The sequence below is a fragment of the Rattus rattus genome, chromosome 4 (assembly GCF_011064425.1).
Source record: "Rattus rattus isolate New Zealand chromosome 4, Rrattus_CSIRO_v1, whole genome shotgun sequence".
Taxonomy (NCBI): Eukaryota; Metazoa; Chordata; class Mammalia; order Rodentia; family Muridae; genus Rattus; species Rattus rattus.
In genome coordinates this window covers 86,959,091-86,980,501 of record NC_046157.1, presented here as the reverse complement: position 1 = coordinate 86,980,501, position 21,411 = coordinate 86,959,091, and the positions used below count along the sequence as shown (strand labels likewise).

Genomic DNA, 21,411 nt, shown 5'->3' with positions numbered 1-21,411 from the left:
GATGGCCTGGGATTGGAGTTACTGTGTGAGCTGCCTTGTGAAGGCTAAGTGAACTGGGACCTTCCAGGAGAACAGCCCATACTGAGTCACACCTACAACCATGAAAAAATCACTTCCAAAAGTTCATCTAACAAGCACCTCCTTCCAAACAGCCTCATGAAACAAATTCTTTAACAAATCATTTATGTTCACTAATAACAAGATAGTAAATAGCTTTCAAATGTAGAGTTTCTGCTATGAATGCTAAGGGGTTTTAGTAACAGTAAATTTTGTCGAGTACACTGCTCACTGTCACCATTTACTTATCAGCATTACATGTGACATCACAGCCAGAAATATCTCATTTAAATAAATCATTTTCTATGTTACTAACCTTATAACTGAAAACAAACTTTTCTCTACATAAACTTTTCTGGCTGTCCTGGAACTCATTAAGTAGACTAGGCTGGTCTCAAACTCACAGAGATCCACTTGCCTCAGCCCCCTGATTAAAGGCATATGTGCCACCATGACTAGCCTGAAAAACAACTTTAGGTAAGTAATTCATGTACCAGGCACTAACTGTGTAAGTCATGATGTTACTGCTAGTAAAAGATTCAAATCTTGCCTATGAGAAATCATTTCCTTGTCTTTGCTCAAACAGTTAAGCTGGGAGACTATTGGACTACAGCAATCCCAACTCTTTAATAAAACAATCTAAGCACAGTTAGAATGCAATGTAACTGTCAGGCTCGGCAGCACACGCCTTAAATCCCTTAAATCCCACCATTCAAGAGAAAGAGGCAGGCCAATCTTCTATGTTCCAACCCAGCCAAAACTATACAGTATTTGTCTCAAAAAGACAAAAGTAAACTAACAAAAACGCAATGTAAAAATACGCGCTATAATGAAAATGGAGATGAAGTGCAATAGACGCAGGCTTGAAAGTCCCAGAACCTTCTCCCCTAAAAGCAAATGACCAAGAAGCACAACAGTGAGCCTCAGTAAGAATCTTCCAGATAGAAAGCATGTTTGAAAAAAGTCACATCAAAATAAACGACAGCTACAGACAATACAGTTGAAATACAAATAGCTAGTCTATTTGGGATGGTGAGGTAAAACAGTAAGCATCAAGAGCTCAGAAGTTTTAGCAAACTTAAAGTAGTAAGAAACTGGGCATGAGACTTATGTGACTATAGCATTCACCATACCAGGGTAGGAGAGCTCCTTTGAGTGTGAGGCCAGACCAAGCTAAACTCTGAGTTCTAGGAAGTGGGCTAACGGAATGAGACCTGGCTTCAAAGGAAGAATAAACTAAAACAAGGGACTGAAAAGTATAGGAACATAAAGTGTGCTGTGGAATTAAATATGACAAAATTCAATAGACACAAAGAACATCAATTCATTATTTAAACTCCAAATACCAGCAACTGTTAAGAGTTATTTAATTAAGAAGTTCTTGGGCAGAAGGGTGCTAAAGAACACTCATTAATGCATACCAATAATGAACTGGGTATGGTGCCTGTGATGGTTTGCATATGCTTGACCCAGGGAGTGGCACTATTAGAAGGTGTGGCCTTGTTGGAGGAAGTGTGTCACTGTGGGGTGGGCTTGGAGGCCCTCCTCCTAGCTGCCTCCTAGATGCTCAGTCTGTTCCTGGCTTCCTTCAGGTGAAGATGTAGAACTCAGCTCCTCCTGCACCATGCCTGCCTGGATGCTGCCATGCTCCTGCCTTGATGGTAATGGACTGAACCTCTGAACTTGTAAGCCAGCCCCAATTAAATGCTGTCCTTTATAAAACTTACATTGGTCATGGTGTCTGTTCACAGCAATAAGACCCTATCTAAGACAGTGCCCATGACTGTGATCCCAGAATGGAGGCTGAGGCAGAAGGCCCACCAGTTTAAGGGCAGCCTAAACTATGAGATCCTATGTCTAAGAGATGAAAACAGAATGCAGTCTAGCCTGTTGGCACATGCCTGTAACCAGTGCTCGGAGGTGAAAGGAAAGGTGAATTTGAGGCCACCCTGAGCTATATAATCAGACCCTAGCTCAAAAAACACCAAGGGCCCACATGCACTCCTCCATCAACTCCTCCATCAAGGGAGGAGAGGGGCTTTCAAGACACAGAAGTCAACAAGCTTCCCAAATTCAAATTCAGGCCACTGTGGGTCAGGCATATATATGAAGATGGCCTAAATAAGGTATCTCAGACCACAAATGTGGTCTTGACACAACTCGCATCAAGAACTGATCATTTCTGTGCTCTCCCTTCCACTTCTGATAGCCTCTACGTGGTTATATCGTTTCCATACTCCAAGTGTAAAAAGCACTTCCTCATGTTTGCTGATAGAGTTGCACTTAAGAGTTGTGAAACTGCCAGGCAAATCGAAGTACCTCTATTCAAAGTGGAGTCCAGATTTCAGACTAGAGAATATTTGCATTAACTTGACTGAAAATGTGAAGCTTTTTGATTATTACGTATGTCAACAGGCTTCAAAATCTGGCCCATTTCAGATTTGAGATCTGGTATGTTGCCACACTCAAACAAATCCAAGCTAAACGGGAAGGACTCTAAATAGCTGTCCAAGGCAGCTCTAGTCTTCCCGGCTGTCAGACACTAGGCGTGAATAAAGGAGCTTTCTTAAGAAGGCTCTCACCAGCCCTCTGTCTAAACCTTCCCAGAGGAGGCCCCAGACATTGCAGAACACAGACAAGCCGACCTTCCCATCTGCATACTTGAGCCACACAACCCAGAAGCAAATAACAGTTGCTTTTGCCACTAATTTTAGGGTAGCTTCTTATGTATCACGAATACATAAAAAAAAAAAAGCAATGTGATTCTCTGTGATTCAGTCTCTATCTAGATCTAAGAAGTGAAGGTAAATATTCCCTTCTGTTAGACTGAAGTGTAAAGGGTACAAATGTGATTCACTTATTCAGCACAGTACTTCTGACATAGCGTAGGCTCAATAAACCTTAACTGGTATCACCATCAGATAACAACAGATCAGAACTGCTTTCTGTATAGGTATCCTAGAAGTTCACGTAGACATTACTGATAAATGAGAAATTATAACACAGAATCAATTTCTGCCACAATATATTTTCTCAAATCACACTTTCAAAAACATCATCTTCAACTGCCCAGCAAAACTTTTAACATTCCTTCAATGAGAAATGTAAGATGTAAGAAATTAAATGCAGATGAAAGAAATTAAAAATATTTTCATATCACATTTTAAAATACTAAACTGAAAAAAGCACATTTGACTAATATTTCAATACAACAATTCAAACAAGACAGACTTTAAAGCAGTATCAGCACTGTACTCCTACACCATCCAAAAGGAAATGTTCCTGTTATTACTTTGTGCCAATAGCAAATTCAGAATCAAAGATAAGACTCTTCGATGTTTGGAGTTATCTAAATAACATTAATTTTACTTTTTTTAGAACTATTACAGTGGTGTGTGTACATAATGTGAGTATGGCTGTGCACATGCAATGTGCACATAGAGATCAGAGAGGGAACATAGTAATTTCTCTTTCTCTGCCTTTATATGGGTTCCAAGGTAGACCTTAGGTAAACAGGCTTGGGTGAGCTATCTTGCCAGGAGAAAACTGTATTCATTTTAAGCTTAAAAAAAAAAAAATGTTTATTTTTATTCCTTAACACGAACACACAAATATCAAGGACAAGTAAAAAGCTAGGTCTTTAAATTTGCTTTTCTGGCATAAATTTTCATTATTTTGCCTATTCTGATAAAGCTCTCCTCTAGAAGCCACACCGTCAAGCTACTACGCTACTGCACATGTACACAGTCCTTACCTCTTCAATGACATCAATGACATCCCCCACGGTCAGTTCCAGTTCGTCCTCATTTTGTGGAGAGTACTCAAAAAGAACTTTACACTGACGCTTTTTTGTCTCTACAAGAAATTATTTTTTAAAATAGGTTAAGAAAGATCTTTAAAAAAAAAAAATAGCACGTTTAGTCACATACCACAATTATATGATGTGTAAGAAGGAAAAAAGCAAATGATTTAAACAGCTAGTCACAAGCAACACCGGGTGGTTTTTAAACACTTCTCCCATGACAGATAAAGTGTAATGCTTTTTGTAATAGAAAACATGGATACACTTACACAAAAGTAAAATACCCAAAGCCAATTTTTAAGACTACAAAGACATGTTGACAATAAAATTATTGTAGGCAAGCCCCTCCCATGGTGATTTTCAGATTACTTGTTGATAAAAGTCTAGAAATATTTAAAATATATTGCTCTTAACCAATCGTTAAAAGGGAGGCAAAATGGCTGTAGCATTCACTCCCTACACAAAAGAAAGGGGGGGAAGGAAGGGGAACAGAACAGGAGAGAAGGAGGGAGGAAGCAGGCTGGCCACAGGTAACAGATGTACAGCTGTGTGTGACAAACAACGTTCAAACATAGAAAAACAAAAGCCTTGTAAAGTCTACAGCTGCAGAGTAAGAAAGAAAAATAACTCTGCACTTGGAACCCTTTCCCCTCTGCTGGGATAAAGAGGAAAAAGAATCAGAAAGCTATCAGCATAGACACTAGCACTCCTGCTTATGTACTAGGAGGCTCACAACTCTGAAGCTTGCACTCTGAAGAGAATCTGAAATATAACCACTAGTTCCCTAGGATGCTGTAAACCAGGAGGCTCCTTGAAAACATGATTTTCTGAACCTGACAGCCATGTTTCAGGGGATCAGACTTGACCTAGTAAAAGGACACTGATACAAATCTACCAAAATAAAGATACTGAGAGAATCTGATATAAAGGAATAGAGTGGAGGGCAAGGTGTTGGTCACAAAAACTAAATGATTAGGGAGTCTACCAACTGAAAAGAGGGCACAGTTAATCAGAAGTAGACTTCTCTCAGCTCTCAGCTCCACACAGGAAGTTCCTCTAACAAGATGAAAAAAAGAGCTCCAAGACTGTTCCCACACAGGCACACTGGGACAGTAATGTCACTGCAACTTAAGTCAATGGTTCACAGCTAAAGTTGGCAGAGAAATTGTGTCTGGATGTGTTCTTCTTTCTCCTACAATTGTCTCCACCTAAAACTAAGCTGCACAGTTCTAGCTGCAGCCATTCCTGCAATTCCCCTGGTAGATGGCACAGAGGAAGAAAAGCCCATCCCAAGCAAGCATGCACACCAGGGGAGCGGGAACCTGAGGTCTCACACCTGAATGGGCATACCTACAGCAGAACAGAGAAATCTAACGTTCTGCTTCTATCACTACTACAGTATCCGCTGTATCAGTCTTTACCCCATCTTGTACAATCATACACAGTGGAATTCTTTGTTTCTGTTCTAGCCTTCCTAGAGAACCACTGGACTTGCACCGATCCATATTTAAAGAACAAACGTTTTGGACTCTAATTATAAGAGCTGAATAGTCAAATAAGAGAAGCAGTATAAAGAGTGCCTGAGAAAAGCTCCATTACCAACACGGACTAGCTCTCCCACTGTAGGAAGGCGTTAACAGCACACAGGATGTATTCTACCACACAAAGCCTAGACTTCTCAGTATCTCTACTCCTGCATCACCAGCAGACGTGGGTCTCTCCGATTCCAATTCTAAGCACTGGCTATGCTCAACCTCCATAATCATACCAAAAGAAACTCTTAGGAGCAGAGTGACAACATTACAATACCAGCTAGAAATAACCTCAATTCTGCATAATAAACTATTACCCCTAAGATTTATCTTCACTGAAATAGAGGAGTTTCTCATTTTACCAGACATACAAATTCAGAAGAAACAAAAAATATGAAAAAGTAACTTAGCGGTCTTTTAAAAAAAAAATAAAAGCAGCACTCTGAAACAACAGATTCAAAATATATGAACAAGGTGAAATTCCAGATAAAGAATTAATGTCAAAGAATTTAAGATAATGTTTTGTTGTTTAAGCTTAATGAAATCCAAAGAAATACAGGTGGAATGGTTAAGCAACTTTAGAAAAACAAGGCAACACATGAACAAGCCATCATCAAAGAGACTGAGATTTTTAAAAGAACTGCACAGGAGATCAGGAAGTGAAGTCAGGAAATCAGCAGACCTCATCTGAAAACCTCACCAGCAGACTTAGCTAAGGAAGAGGAAAAAATGTCACAACTCGAAGATCTGATTTTTGAAATATCACAATTTGGATAAAAACATAAAAACTAAGGGTGAAAAAATCATGAAATATCGGGAGGGTATTATTACAGATCAAATATGCATGTCCATCAACATATTCAAACACGCATTTGTCATCAGCATATTCATACAAACATTTTAAAAGACTAAGTAAGGTCAAAGCAAACCAAATGGAATAGTAGAAATTTCCCCTAATTTTGGGAAAGACATGCACAATCAGGAACAGGTTTGCTATTTAACCCCCAACACCCAGAAAAGATCCTCTCTACAAGACAATCACATATACAACCTGTCACAGGGACACCACAAAGAAGACTTAAAACTCACAAGAGAAAAACGGCAGATCACACTAAGTATAATCTTACTGGACTAATGGTAGATTTATCAACAGAAACCACGAAGGCCAGACAGGTACAGCAGGAATGGTGGGTGAGCGTTGAGTCAAGAGTTCAAAGTTTACAGTACTTTTAAGCCTGTTTCAAATAAACAGTTAAGTACCAGAAAGGCATCAAATGAAGCCGGCTTCAGTACAATTACAGCAGGGACAATTTCAACACCACACTGTCTCAATGCACAGATGAACTGGTGACAAACCAGAAAAGAGAAGTGGACTCATAGATTTATTCAAGATAGGACTAGAGATAAATGGAGTAGACTCTGTCTCAATCTCTCCACCTTCAACGGAGGTCAGCCATTAAAGGCTTTGAGCAGATGGATACAAATTCCCTGCTTTTCCCTGTACTGGGCAGGTGGACTGATTCATCGTTAGGATTTCATCTCTTGCCTTTTTCTTTGAAAGTGATGCTGAGGGCTCAGCAGGTAAACATACTTCCACCACCAAGCCTGATAAGCAGAGTTTCCCTGGCAGTGGAAGGAAACAGGACTGGAGAAGGAAGGCAGACCTGCTTTTCTCCTACTCTCCACTGAATACCGGAGCAGACCAAAGAGTAGCTATGCTAATTTTACCTTCCTGGAGAAGTACTATTTAAATATCTTTCTTAGTGGTTCTATGATCTTTAAACATTAGGTAAAATAAATATCATAAATATATATTCTCTACTACTTGGCTACAATATTTCCTGTAAGAATATAAATATTTTAGAGCCCATGGTACAATAATATTGCATTTCTAAGTTTCCAGGAAGCATGTTTCTGCTAGGCTAAGAAAACAGACTTTGAAAATAAAAAATAGTATTTTACTAACTATAAGCATCTGAGTTCTCAATTCAAGCCAAGCACCTTTATCCACTGAGCCATGTTGCCAACCACAATTTTCAAATATATACTGGCCATTTTATTTTATGCTCCCAAATCCTACCTGACTGCCCCTGAACTTGTCATCCTCCTGCCTCAGCCTTTTCCCACCTCAATCATCTCTGAATAACTTAAAACCTAAAGTAAAATTTTATTTTCACCTATGTGTTTCCATTTGTCAGAGAATGAGTCCGCAAAAAATCTGAAATATATTTTAGAGTGAGACATTTGCCTCTCATCATTTCTACATTTTATTCTTTTAAACTACACACATTGGCAGGATTCAGTGATGTTCATAGATGAGCGCTGATTGCATCCAGCTAGCCCACACTCACCACAGGCCCCAGTAATCCTTTTCTACTCTATTTTCAAGTCTGTTTTGCTACATATGGCAGGATTTCATTCTTATTTTCAACCAAATAATATACCATTACATACTTAATGTGATATTGTCTTTACCCCATTATCAGTTGATGGGCACTTAACTGATACTATAATTTAGCTGGTGGAAATGGTGCTGCTTAAACATGTATCTATTTTTGTACACTGCTTCCTTTCTGATACATAGTCCAAATGACAGCTCAATTTATAGTACTTTGATTTGTTTGTGAAAGGGTCCAGGTTGAAATCCAGACTTACACTGAACGTAGGACCAATAGTCACTATTTCTCAGACTGGCTAGACTGATTTACATAACACCAGTGTACACATTTTCATGGTTTTCCTAACAAGTCTTATAAATAGGATAAAATGGTATCTTTCCCTTGCTAATGCTTTTATCTAAACGGAGAGTAACTGTGATAGTGTGGATGAAATTGTTCCCCATAGCCTTCAGTAATTGAAGAAGTGGTTTTCACAGTTGGTACTATTTGGGTAGGTTTGGGGTATGTGGCCTGACTGCAGGAAACATATGGCTTCACTCTAATTCCAGTTCCCTGTCTCTACTTCATACTTGCAGTTGAATATGTGAGTTTTCAGCCTCCGCTTCCGGCTGCCATGACTCCCTACTATGAAATCTTAACCCTCTAGAGCTCCAAGCCAAAATAAACTCATTCTTAAAAAAGTTGCCTTTGATTGTGGAATTTTACTGCATCAACAGAAAAGTAATAACTTTGCCTAGCTCTAGCTGGGATCTACTCCCGTAATCAGCTTAGTCAGCTGAAAGAAAATCAGGAAAAGACCTAGCTATATCCCACCTCATGCTCAGATACATATACCCAGAGAAGGGGTACTCTGTTTTAGTATCCATAGCCTTTAAATCTTTCTAGCCTGTGCTAAAGAAGATTCATACCCAGAATTAAGAGTTATGGAGTTTACAATGGGCAGAGATCATAAATAGCTCTTCCGTTGGTTTGAAAATCCCCAGAGCGGGGGCTGGAGAGATGGCTCAGTGGTTAAGAGCACTGACTGCTCTTCCAAAGGTCCTGAGTTCAAATCCCAGCAACCACATGATGGCTTACAACCATCTGTAATGAGATCTGATGCCCTCTTCTGGTGTGTCTGAACAGCTACCGTGTACTTATATATAATAAATAAATAAATCTTTTAAAAAAAATTATAAAAAAAAAAAAAAAAAAAGAAAATCCCCAGAGCACAGAAGCTGCACACAGACGAACAGCTCTATGCTATTCTACTCTGCTATTTCCAGGCCCACTAAAGTAGCCAACGCTGTCCAGCTGAAAGCAGGACAGGTGATGCACAAACTTTACTGGAATCTCACAATTTTCTGGGGCACAAAGGGTTAAAATTAACCTTTCTATAGGTCTGGTTATTAAGAAATCTTCATTTTTCACACACACACAAAAAAATCTTTTGTGGTGTAACCCAGTGCTATAACCCAGGAAGCAGCAGTTTTCTTAATGGGCAATGACATGGAAAATAACACTGTGACAATAAGGGGGCAGTACAAATATCATTAACACGTCATACTTACAATTGGGAGTAGAAGCTTTCCTAATTGCCAATCATTTCATCTAACAAGAGTCATGGACAACAATGTCAAAGATACTATAATCTCAACAATCTCAGGTGAAGGTAGTTAAACAATTTGTAAGTTGGCAAAATGGCTGAGCTTTACAGCCTGAGTTTGATTCCCAGAACTCATCAAGTAGAAAAAGTGAGCACTTTCTACAAGTTTTCACATGCATACATGCACACACGGTAGGTAGGTAGGTAGGTAGGTAGGTAGGTAGGTAGGTAGGTAGGTAGGTGGGTGGGTGGGTGGGTGGGTGGGTGGGTAGGTAGGTGGGTGGGTGGGTGGGTGGGGTAGGCAGGCAGATGGATGCAAGAACATGCATTTCCAAAAATATCCACTTATTTCTCAATAAATCAGACTGAACATGGAGTTTAACAGGTTTTTTAAACATTTACTATCCATTGTCATAAACACTGCATCATTCGCACATGTTTAATGGTTTGTAAATGGCAGTCTTTGAGAATGGTATTGTTGACTCTTTTCTTAAATGAAGTTAAGGGGAAAAAACTCTAGTGAATTTAAGTGATCTCAGGCCATAAAGGTAATTACATTTCTACAATTTAAAGATATGTTGGCACAATAACCCTACAGGTGCAGTAGTGGTGTCTGCACCTTGGTGATAACCAACAGCTCTCTAATTGGACTTAGGACCCATTTAGCAAGAGGGATACCATATGCCTGGTACTGGTAAACCTAAGTACTCAGTGCTTTTGAAATCATGGTTATTGGAAGAGGATCTACAACCACTAATTTATTAAACCAATATAATCCCTAAAAACAATCCATAAACATCTGTCCTTATACCACAGATAAATGTAGTCTTCATCCCTCATCAAGGAAACCTTTAGACAGAGACCTCTAGAGAAAACCACAACCAATCAGAGTGCGGAGTTGTGGAGCCCAGTCCCAGAGGACTCATATATAGAACCCAGAACCTAAGGCTCAGGGAGCACTGCAGAAGAGAAAGCAAAATGATTTTAAGAGCCAAAGGATCAGGGAATTTGCTGTGAGATTTGTCTCTTAGTAATATCAGAACATATTCCCATGATGTCTCATCAATATGGCCACCTGAACATGAGAACCAACTCCACAATTTTGTCTTCTGACCTCTGCACTCAATACCCACACACAGAATGAATTTTTTTTTTTTTTAATAAGATACGGTACTCCTGGGCTGGAGAGATGGCTCAGTGATTAAGAACACTGACTGCTCTTCCAGAGGTCCTGAGTTCAATTCCCAGCAACTACATGGTGGCTCACAACCATCTGTAATGGGATCTGATGCCCTCTTCTGGTGTGTCTGAAGACAGATACAGTGTACTCATATATAATAAATAAATAAATCTTTAAAAAAAAAAAAAAAAAGGTACTCCTGTGTCAATTTTTTCCTAATTTATTTACAGATAAAGAACTTGTCAGAAGACTGGAGAGATGGCTGAGAGGCTAAGAGCACTGCCTGCTCTTCCAGAGTTCAATTCCCAGAACCACATGGTGGCTCACAACCATCAATATTGAGATCTGGCACCCTCTTCTGGCCCGCAGGCATAAATGTATTTCAAAAATACATGTATACAAAATAAATAAACAAGTAATTTTTTAAAAAAAGAATTTGCCAGAGCAGGAGAATCACATCTGGGGCCAACATAAGCATAGCAAGACCCTATTTCAAAAGAGAGGAGAGGGGGTTGGGGATTTGGCTCAGGGATTGGGGATTTGGCTCAGGGGTTGGGGATTTGGCTCAGTGGTAGAGCGTTTGCCTAGGAAGCGCAAGGCCCTGGGTTCGGTCCCCAGCCCCAAAAAAAAAAAAAAAAAAAAAAAAAAAAAAAGAGGGGAGGGAGGGGGAGGGGGAGGAGGGAGGAGGGGGGGGGAGGGAGGAGGGAGGAGGAGGGGGAGGGAGGAGGAGGGAGGGGAGGGAAAAAATCTAGCAGATATCTCACCATCTACAAAGCACTATTAAGTACAATCAATATATTAATCAAACAGAGACAATAAGAGATAAACCTGAGATCTTCATTTATAGCTCTTATAAGGCTACCAGCCACTCTGTTGGATCATCAGTGTTACTGACTTGACATGACCAAGCACAAAAACTAATGTGCCAGTCATCAGCACATTAAAGTAACTTAGAGTTTCTGCGATGGGTTACAGAAGATTGAACTCATCTTTCGGAATCTATGAGCAATCATAAGTATCCTACTTTGGCATAGCAAAGTAAGAGAGGAACTGTATACATACTCTTCTTCATAGCTTTGGTTTGTGGGTGTGGCTGAATCCCTCCAGCTGGAAGTCCGTAGGTGCTGATTCGCTGGACTAGACTCGCGACATTTCCAGGCCTTTCCCGTTTGATGGGCAAATTGTCATCCTTGGGTTCTGTCTCTCTTTTAATTTCCTAAAAAGGGGGAAATTGGTTTAAAAAGAAGAAAGAAAGAAACTTAAATGTATCTTACTCAAGTTACATTCTTAAATGTATTTCTGTATTTTTTTTAATGTAGCTTAGTTTAGCCTAGTCTGGAACTTACTATGTAGCCAAGCCAGCCTAGAACATGTAGCCATCCTCCACCAGGCATCCCTACTCTTGGACTTCTCAAATATAAGATGCCATGACACAGCCACGGTGAAATAAACCATGACATAACTCAGCGCAATAGTTTTAAGTCAAGAGTGAATAAACTTTTTCCTACAAAGCACTATATACTAAATCTTTACGGACACCAGGCAATACAATATCTTTCCAAATCAATTCTGCTCTATGTAATCCAATGCAGTCGTATTCTTAAACAAATACTCTTTAAAAAAAATTCACGAAATAAGTTGAGCATGGTAATCCCTATCTATAATCCTAGCCCTTAGAAGTTAAAGGCAGAGAGATCAGGAGTTCAAGGTCCTCTTCCACTATATGAGACCACAGTGGGACAAAGCCATCCTGACATGAAACCCTTTTCCAAAACAGATGGGGGAGGGGAAGTACTTTTAAAATGTTCACATATTTTACATGTCAATTAATACTCTTTTAATTTTTCCCCATCAAATCACACAGTTCTTAGCAACCTTACAGCATGGTCTTGTACAAAAAGATGGCATGTAAGTTCTATTCTGGCTGCCTACTTTGATTTACAGATCTAAAATGAATCATTATGCCAGATGGTGATGGTACATCTTTAACCCCAGCACTCAGGAGGCAAAGGCAAGCAGACCTCTGAATTCATGACCAGCCTGGATGGAATATTACTAGAAGAAACAAAAGACCACATAAACATGAAGTCATGCCATACCCCTGATTAGAAGCTCAGTATGAGAGGCCTTGTAGGGAGCTTCAGTCCATGCCCAGGCTTCAGCTCTGTCCCACTACCCAAAGTCAGTGGGTAAAGGTGTCAGCTGCTAAGGCTGACAACCTGACTTAAATGTTCAGTACCCATAAGGTAGGAGGACAGAGCTGACTCCTTCTACTGAGACAAGTGAGTGGGTAAGAGACAGCAAGGCACAGGGAAGGAACACATATGGCAGAATGTGAACAACCTGACTGGAAGGCAGCACAGAGCAAAGCTTCTGAGAAACAAACACATAGCAGAAGCGAGAATGTGAAAAGGTCTTAAGAGTTGTAGAGACGGGCTGGAGAGATGGCTCAGCGGTTAAGAGCACTGACTGCTCTTCCAGAGGTCCTGAGTTCAATTCCCAGCAACCACATGGTGGCTCACAACCATATGTAATGGGATGCTCTCTTCTGAAGTGTCTGAAGAGAACTACAGTGTACTAATATATAAATAAAATAAATAAATCTTTAAAAAAAAAAAAGAGTTGTAGAGACTAAGAACAGTGAGGCCAGGAGAAGGCTGACAATCAAAGGCTCTGAAATATACCACACAAAGATGGTGGGACAGGGCTGAAACATTTCCCCAAAACAAACATCAGTTCATGCAGAATGAAAACAAGCTTATAGCAAACAGGAATGATTGACAGCTCAATGTGCTCTGAGTCAATGACACAGCAGGTGTTTGAAAGATTCAGAAACATTCAAAATATTGAAAATCGTAAAGATTCATCAGCTCCAATTCAGATAAGAAAGGGTAAATGATACCCGAGACCTGACTTGGGCAACTTGCTCCAATGACACTGCCATTTACTAAGCAATGATCTCTGGTCACTGCTTACGCTCGCCCCTTGATAGAGCTCTACTTCAAGCTTCAATCAACTCTAGCTATTGTCTGAACTACCTGAGTCTTGTCTGAATCTCCCAAAAGAGATCACAGGGACTGGGAAGCTAAGGGAAGTCCAGGGCAAGATCTTGCTACATAGTTTTGTGTTCCCATCAAGTTGTAACAGAATTTCTTCACCTTCACCAGGGTTAAGTCATAGACTCTACTGATAGGGTTGAGATCAGGGGATTCCCTACTCTGTTATATTTATTTATTTATAAGTTTCCTCCATGTATATACATCTTTTAGCTACAGAATCTTATTTTCAGTACTATATGCCTGAGGTCACTCAATCTTGGTCCACTTGTACTTCTGTCACCTGATATATACACACAAGCAAACTCAGATGTCTCTTTCAAAATGGAGCAGCTACACTCATGAAATGTATTTTGGGTGTCCCTACTGCCATGAGTTTCCTATATCAAATTAAAGTGCTAATACCCTGCACAAACAATAAGTCCTTCTGATTTTAAATCATATATTTTTCATAAATACTAGCTTAAAGGTCCCCTTGTGGGCATTAGCTTTTTAATTCTGACACTGTAGTCAGAATAAGCAACTATTTCTTTTTGAGTTTTCTCCATCTCTTCAGAACCTTATAGGAAAAGAGATTATGCTATATCTGAGAGGAGCAATCATACCTTACTATGCACAAAGATAATAAAGATAAAATTTTATTCTCACCAGCTAAGGGCAACTCCAGAATTGAGTAATACCTGCTACATCTGATTCCCACACACAGAAGCAAACAGGCAATGCCCCAGTTGTTCACTGTATTTTTGTAAGGCTCAAATCAAACACAAGGACGCCACCTTTACGGCCTCCTATATTTGAGTGGATTAATTCCTCTTCAGTTCTTATTGGTTCCCCTCAGATGTATCCTTCAAACTTTGGATAAATTTGAACCCAAAGCCTTGACAGAAGTTAATTTGATCTGAGAGACTGCCTTGTGATTTAGGACTGGAGAGCTATATCTCAGTGTAAATGCTTCCTGCTTTTCAATTTAGTTCCTAGCACCCACCCAAGTCAGGTGGCTCTCAAATGCCTGCTCCCAAGGGACCTGACTCCTCCTTCTGGCCTCTGTAAGCACTGTATACAAACAAACACATAAATAAAAATAAAATTTAAATTTTCAAAAATATCATGCAGATTTTATACAATATAACCAGACAATTGACCAGGGATTTAATAGAAACCTACTACTATTTTAGAAAGCCTTCAGAAGTATACTCCAACTAATTCCCACTCCTTTGAAGGCAGAATTCTTTCTGAGACAGATTCCTTACTCAATCTGCCCTTGTCATTAGAAGATAGCTACAAACATTATCAGTGAGACCTGAGATCACTACTGATAGCCTAAAAAAATGGCCAATTCTGGTTTCTATAACCACCACCTAACAAGAGGAACAAACTTTAAGACAAAAGGATGTTGGGGTTGGGGATTTAGCTCAGTGGTAGAGCGCTTGCCTAGGAAGCGCAAGGCCCTGGGTTCGGTCCCCAGCTCCAAAAAAAAAAAAAAAAAAGGATGTTAACACACACAACAGGAAGAGAATATGAGAGTAGGGGAATACAACTTCCTGGAGCTTTACTGCCTATCAGGATCTCCCACGAACTCCTCTCAGAGAGGAGACACACTAGAAAATTAATGTTAAATCTGTAAGCAGACAGATCACAGGAAGAGAAACTGACCAAATATTGAGCATATTCATAAAAGTCCTTACCCTCAATGTAACAGGATACTAAAGGTTTTACTGCCCTCGGGACAAAGGACTGTCAGACCAGAGCCCCTGATTCTGTCCCTGAATTAGGTGGCCTCCATCTCAGTAATCCCCATCAATGGGAAGAAGCTTCAGGTAAACCATCAAGTTTCAGTTCCTCTAACCTCAGAGTCCTGCAGTGGTCTAACACCATGTGTCTAGGCATCACCTTGATTGTGTTCAAGGTCTAGTTAGCAAGACTGAAACTCTTCTGGGCCTTCTTCATCCAGAAGCAGCCAGATCAAGATGATACACATCTCCACAGTAGTTGTGAGGTCTCAATTTCTTTATTCCTGCTACTATTACAAAGTGTGTGTACACATGCATGTCATGCTCCATGAGTGGAGGTCTGAGGACACCATTCATGCGTCAGCTCTCTCATTTCCCCCTGCTGAGTCAGAGTCTCTTGTTAGTGACAGGCTACATAGCCTGCTCACACGATTCCTGGCAATTCACCCGTCTCCACCTCCATTTCCCTATTAGCAGGCTGGGATTACAGATACAAGCAACTAGTCCATCTTTCTAAGATTGACTCATGGATCAAACTCAGGGTGTTGGGCTTCTGCAAGAAGCACTTTTAATCCCTGACCTTCACACTAGCCTGGGTCTGACCCCTTGAGGGAACAATGTATCTAATTAGATATTAGCAGGTTTCGATTTCTCTGGGGATGAACCACCCCCTCATAATCAGCAGCCTACAAAACCAAGAACTCAACCTGCAGCACTATAATTACCAGTCAGATGAAAGGGATCTTAAAACAGCAGTGGCCCTTGGTGAACACAAAATATTCTGAATTGCAAAGATCATTAATAAATAATAGAAAGCTAAAACTAAAAACAAAGTACCCAGTTTACTATCTCAGTGAAAGCTTTTTTAGTAATGAATAAGAACATACCATTGACCCCTTCTGTGTCAATCCATTACAACACTTAGGAGGCAGGGGCAGGTGGATCTCTAAGTTCAAAGCCAGGCTGATCTACATAGTAAATTCCAGGTCAGCCAGAGCTACATACTGAGACCTTGTCTCAAATACAAAAGAGTCAATCCAGCCAGGCATGGTGGCATGCCTTTAAGTCCTAGAAACAGCAAAGGAGTCAGAAGCAGGGAGATCCATGATTTGAACACCAGCCAGGGCTATGTAATAAAACCCATCTCAAAAAAAAAAAAAAAAAAATCCAATCCAAATGGAGCCTGTCAATCACTTGAATAGGAAAATACTCCTCAGGAAAACTGTCTTATAGACTTTAGGAATAGTATAAAGCCTGCCTAAAATATAGAGGTATGCATGGTCTCTTTGGCCACTATCTACTCTTACCCCTTAAAATTGTACATTGCTACAATGATCTCTTAGATCCTTGTCCAAGATCACCCCTTCTATGTGTGTTATACCTTCTAATAAATTCTGTGTATCTTTTACACACACATACACACACACAGAGAGGGGGAGGGAGGGAGAGAGAGGGAGGAGGGAGGAGGAGGAGGGAGGGAGGGAGGAGGGAGGAGGGAGGAGGGGAGAGAGAGAGAGAGAGAGAGAGAGAGAGAGAGAGAGGAAGAAGAGATGGGAATATACCAGAAGAAAAGAATATGCCACAGAAAATATCTCCAAAGATGTACCTGATGAACATCTCTGTTAAAGCTAGCCAACAACAACAAAGAGCTAGAAAATTAAAATGCATAAAAAGCATAAGCCAACACCTCACTAAAGGGGAGCTAAGTGGTAAATAAGCCTGTGAAAGATGTTCAATGCAAACCTTTAAGGAATTGTAAATTATACACTGAAGTGACACACACTACTAGAACAGGCAAAATCCAAATCATTGATAATACCAAATACGGGTAAAGATATACAGCAACGGGAAATTCCATGCACTGCTACCAGAAACCCAAATAGTACCACTACTTTCCAAAAAAACTGACAGTGTTTTTTATTAAACCAACATTTGTTACTATGCAACTCAGCAACTGCACTATTTAGTCTTTACCCAAAAAGCCACAGAGAGGATGTTTCTAAGTTGTGTTCATAACTGACAAAGTATGAAAGCAACCAAGACATCTATCAGGGGAGGCATACTGGCTTACACGCAACGCCGGCACTTTACAGAATGAAATAGGCAGTTGTTGGGCTACCTAGTGGAGCCCTGTGATTTAAAAAACAAAACAAAAGCAAAAGCAAAGCAAGAAGTGGGGTGGGCTGAAGAGATGACTCAGTGGTTAAGACATCGGCTGTACATTCAGAAGACTGGGTTCTACTCCCTGCATCCGCATGGCACCTCACAACTATGTGTAACTCCAGTTCCAGAGGATCCCCACCCTCTGTCTTCTACCTGAGTACTTCGACTAAATGTGTTCACCAAACCTGGCGGATATATTTGTTGTTGCTGAAGATAATTTATTTCTAAAAATAATAATTATTGAAAACTGACCTTTTCTCAAAAATTCATCTACATCTTTTCGAAATTATTTGACTAAGAAAAGAGATAAAATGCAGTTAGATTAAGTGTAGTTACTTGACCTCTGAAATCAATTAACAGAATTTGTTCATATTTAGAGATGAAACTACAACTAAAATAAATCCAAATTATTCAGAAAACAAATACTAAGCATGCATTGTACAAAATACTACTATGCAGGTTGGAAAAAAAAAAAAACAAATGAGACACACTCAAGCCTTCCCCAAGAGTCATAATCATTAAAATATATAGAAAACAAAGCCAATAGCAATTATACCTAAATTCATTGTATTCTCTTTTCTTCTCTAACACTGACAATTTTTTATTAGTTTGTAATAAGCTTAAGTATCTTAAAGCCTGTTTCCTAAACTAAAAGAATGTTTAGCAAGTTAAGTGTCTTTAACTCTAAAGTATGGTCTAGTATATTCTCAACAGGGTTAGGAAAGCAGCAAAAGCTGGCCTGGCGGTGCTACCCTTCAATCCCAGCACACAGAGGCAAGAGGGTAATGTGAGTACAAGCCCAGCCTCAGCTAGCTACACATCAAGTTTCAGGACAGCCAGGACAACATAGAGTCTCTGTCTTTAAAAAAAAAAAAAAGAAAGGGAGGAAGGTAGGGAAGGAAGTGAGTAGGGAGGGGGAAGGAGGAATGAGAGAAAAGCAATAAAATAGAATGGAAGATTTAAAGTGTGACCCAATGAAAACTGTTGTCTATGGTTTAAAAAGAAAAGACAGGCACAAAGATGCACATACATCCACACAGCATTATTGTACAGCAGGTTACCACTCACAGATGGACTTGTACCTGCGTTTTTCTAAATGTAAAAGTTTTAAAGTATTTTCACTTTAAACATATGCATTTATTTCTTGACATATATACTTAGTTCTGTGAAGCAAAAGCAAGAAATTAAACTGACAATACTTACCTTAACAAAATTGTCAGGGAACATCCCTCGTCTCCCATTCAGTTCTCCTTCTAGCCATCCTTCCTCCTGTAGTTTTTTCACATTTCGGATGATTTCCCCAACTCGGATAGTTAACTCATCATCATGTACAGCATCGTAGTCATACTCCACAATATAGTCAACTAAAAAGAGGAGAAAATAAATGTCTAAAATCTGATTGATAGGGGTTGGGGATTTAGCTCAGTGGTAGAGCGCTTGCCTAGGAAGCGCAAGGCCCTGGGTTCGGTCCCCAGCTCCGGGGGGAAAAAAAAAAAAAAACATTAAGCCTTTAAAAAAAAAAATCTGATTGATAAAATTACTATAAACCACATTAACAAGCTTTCAGCTACAGAATTTATGTAGCAGCAACTAATACTTCAAAGATGTCAGGCTTCTCCTTCTGGTTTTAAATACCTGACCACATCAGTAAAGCCCATGATCATCTAAGTACAGACCATGGTGCATGGTTTAAGTGAGTCTCGAAAGAAATATAATGCACATCAATTCATACTGTATTGTTATAATACAGTTTTGTGGCATAAGATTTCCCACTTAAGGCTATCCTTGTATGCCCATCTTTATAAAATTCCTTCTTGAGTGTGACCTATAACAGACTTGTAACAAAAAGAGTATGACAAAGACTATGCAGAATGAATGAATATCGTGATGGCCATGTTGCTTCTTACTTACTGGCTGTGAAGACAAACCATCATGCTAACATGCTTGCTGGCTTGGGGAGGGTCACAAGAAATGAGGCAAAACCTCAGCGAGGGCCTTTACTATAATAAAGCAAAGGACCCAAATGATGGCAACCATCACATGAGTTTAGAAAGAATCCATCCAGAGGAAGCCCTGCTGAGAACCCAATCCTGGTGAACGTCTTCAATGCTGCCTTACGGAGGAACCAACCAACACAGTCTCCTAACACCAGACTCTAAAACCACAGAAACAGATAATGTTTTAAAGATTTCTTTTTAATTATATGGTAAGAAGAAAACACACATCTAAGTGCAGAGGCCTGTGCAATCTAAAAGAGGTTAGCAGACCCTCTGGGGCAGGAAGGATATGTGATTGTGAGCCACTGGGTGTGGGTAGTGGAAACAAAACTCATCGCTCTGCAAGCAGTACATGCTCTTAGCCACTGGGCCACCTCTCTATCCACTCCCTAAACAATGTTTAAAGCTACTAAGCTATATTAATAATATTAGAGAACAAATGACAGACAAAGAAGCACACTGAAATGAAAATTTCATTCTCTAACTACAGGATCTCTGATCACAGGCAGTGTACAGGTACATTTTATAAATTCAACTTTAAAAAACAGAATAGGGCTGGAGAGGTGGCTCAGTGGTTAAGAGCTCCGACTGCTCTTCCAGAGGTCCTGAGTTCAATTCCCAGCAAACACATGGTGGCTCACAACCATCTGTAATGGGATCCAAAACCTTCTTCTGGTGTGTCTGAAGACAGCGACAGTGTACTCACGCTACAGTGTACTGACATATGTAAAATAAATAAAAATCTTAAAAAAAAAATAAAAAAATAAAAATAAAAAACAGAATAGAGGGGGTTGGGGATTTAGCTCAGCGGTAGAGCGCTTGCCTAGCAAGCACAAGGCCCGGGGTTCGATCCCCAGCACCGAAAAAAAAAGAAAAAAGAAAAAAAAAAAAAACAGAATAGATTCCCTGTACCAGATGGCAGACTAACTAGCTATACCCCATTATCTTGTCTTCTATCTACAATGACAAGAAAGAAAAAAAGTGCACTTCAAATCAATAGCCACCACACCACTTCCATTCCTCACTGATTCTTAATTTTGTTCTGATAGTCTGAAACCCTGTACTTTAACTTTAACTAAAACTTTTCTCAGCCCAGGTTAGATCTTGACTCGTCTAAATCAGTACCTCTCAAGTACTAAGTATAGCCAAGTCATCTGGGAAATCTTATTTAAAGGCAGAGTGATTAAAGCTGAGATACCTGAAGTTCACGGAAAGAGGCAAAAGTGTAGAAATCATTCATTCAGAATCACTCTAACTCCATCACTCACTCAGGATACTGATTTTTGATCTCACTTGACCTTTAAAGCAAAAACACAGGGCTAGGAATGTTGCTCCTCCCTAGTGTCTGGTTATTATATAGGAGGTCCTAGCTCAACCCCAAACACACATGTACTCAAAACACGAGGGCCAGGCACGGTGATAAACACCTATAAATCTACCTCTGAAGACACTGAGGTAAGAGGAACATAACCTTGAGGCCAACTTGGACCACACAGAGAAATCTTACCTAAAATAAATACAACAAGAAGTGACACCCAGCACTGCTCCAGTCTGAGATAGGGAAAACCCTAGATATGACTGAGGCAGAAAAGAGAGGCAAGAATCTGGGCAGATTTATCAAGCGGCTTCCCTAACAAGCCCAACTGCCATATCCCACATTTGTTACATGGTGTCCCTTTTTATTTAAGTTGTAAATGAGTCTCAGACAGGATCTGTATTAGAAGTGAAGACATTCCACTTTGGTAAGAGATCCAACAGAACTGGTAAAGCCAGAGAGAAGCTTAAAGAATTTAAGGGTTGAAGTTGAGATAGTAGTTCCTTCTATATAACCCCAGAAAGATTTAAAAAAAAAAAAAAAAAAAAAAAGAGGTGGGCTACATAAAATGAAAGAGAATAAGAAGCTCGCTATC

The 21,411-nt window shown here is 39.8% G+C and overlaps 1 protein-coding gene across 2 annotated transcripts in view; it reads right to left on the bottom strand.

Annotated features, from left to right (window-relative positions):
• Cd2ap (CD2 associated protein) overlaps positions 1 to 20,794 on the bottom strand; it is a 62,538-nt gene extending 41,744 nt beyond the window's left edge. Inside the window, exons 1-4 of one of the 2 annotated variants that reach the window (XM_032900706.1) lie at positions 20,700 to 20,794; positions 18,708 to 18,868; positions 11,618 to 11,771; positions 3,812 to 3,912 (exon numbers count right to left, since the gene is read on the bottom strand). In XM_032900706.1, coding sequence (XP_032756597.1) covers positions 3,812 to 3,912; positions 11,618 to 11,771; positions 18,708 to 18,731 — 279 coding nt within the window. In that variant the 5' untranslated portion in view covers positions 18,732 to 18,868; positions 20,700 to 20,794. The remainder of the gene's footprint in view (positions 1 to 3,811; positions 3,913 to 11,617; positions 11,772 to 18,707; positions 18,869 to 20,699) is intronic. The other variant, XM_032900705.1, reaches the window with a different exon arrangement.
• Between the last annotated feature and the right edge of the window lie 617 nt (positions 20,795 to 21,411).